The sequence below is a fragment of the Castanea sativa genome, chromosome 6 (genome assembly GCF_040712315.1).
Source record: "Castanea sativa cultivar Marrone di Chiusa Pesio chromosome 6, ASM4071231v1".
NCBI lineage: Eukaryota > Viridiplantae > Streptophyta > Magnoliopsida > Fagales > Fagaceae > Castanea > Castanea sativa.
Window position 1 is genome coordinate 39,847,991 of NC_134018.1, and position 1,411 is coordinate 39,849,401.

Here is a 1,411-nt window from a genome sequence, read left to right on the forward strand (position 1 = left end):
TATCCCTGAAACTCATCCTCCTTCGGCATGTTTATGGCTTTAGATTTAACTTGGTACTTACGTAAATTTGGTGTATTTTCAGACCATAACCTACAAAGATCATAGCATCTGAACGCTCAGTGCACTTTTTTTTGATTAATAACGTGATATGTCATTTTTATTAGGCTGCTAGGAAGTGACATTTTAGTTGGATCAATGGGAGAATCATCATATCCATTTACTCATGATTGCTGCTGATTTCAAATGCTTTTCTGAATACAGCAGAATTTTGTGTGTAAATTTTTCGTAATATACAATTAAACCTTGTATGTTATCAGGACGACCCCAAGATTTGATACTATCATGTTCAGCGGAAATTTTCTTATTAATCTTGATCTTCTCGATGATGTATGATATTGTCACTTGACAGATTTCAAAAGGTCATACCCACCATCCCATGTATCCAAAACCAAAAAAAGAAACGACAAAAAGAAAAAATCATTGAGATGGATGGATACAAAAGTTGAGTAAGCGTAATTAAGCCCATTTAACACAACACCCAACTAAAAGAAAATTTGTAATATTTGAATTATTTGGTCTTGTTACCTTTGGATTAATTTCTTGGGATGAAAGCTACTCAACATACCAGATTGGATCAAGATATCAGATTAATGAACTTTTGTATTTCGATCAGATTCAGAAAGACCAATATATATCATGTAAAGTGCATCAAGATACAAGAGTACAAGATATAAGCGAAAACTGAGTATTAAGAAAATAAATAAATATAAATAAATAAAGACCATAGACACCAAAAGGAAAACGAAATCATATTTTCTCATTAAAAAGCAAAAGAATTACATATTTTCCTGAGAAGACCGAAGAGAACTAGAATAGAAAAACATTTACACCAAAGAAGACCCAAAACTACAGCAAGATTACATTACATATTCACCTAATTAAAGAAACTCCCCTAAATTAAAACCCAGTAGCACTCATCAGATGAGAGAACAAAATATTGCCATTAGACCCTTTTCTTTGTAACCCACATGCCATTGGTTTCACGATGAGGCCTCAAGCGAGAGAGTGGATATTGAATTTCAACCCCATATGTGTCGAAGAACACATAGTAGTGATCGGAGTCTTGCTTCCCAGATATCGTGCCAATCCACGAGCCATCATTATCATAAGCATCAACATATAGAGAAAACTCAGTAGCCGAAACAGTATGTGGCATGGGCCTGACCTCGTCTGCGGAGACAATCTCAATGAGTGGCTGAGATTCATCGTCTTCTGAGACCAAGTTCTTGTAGCGCACGGCATAGGATTGGTTGCCATAGTTGTTGATCACAGTGGCTGCGTAGTAAGAACCCACAAAACCAACTTGCTTGCTGCAAACTTCAACTTCATCACCCGTCAAGATCAACGCCAT

The 1,411-nt window shown here is 36.0% G+C and overlaps 1 protein-coding gene across 1 annotated transcript; it reads right to left on the reverse strand.

Moving 5' to 3' along the window:
- Positions 1–1,003: 1,003 nt before the first annotated feature.
- Positions 1,004–1,411, reverse strand: LOC142639937 (protein AGENET DOMAIN (AGD)-CONTAINING P1-like). Its single transcript, XM_075814062.1, has one exon. The coding sequence runs from the start codon at positions 1,409–1,411 to the stop codon at positions 1,004–1,006; it is 408 nt and encodes a 135-aa protein (XP_075670177.1).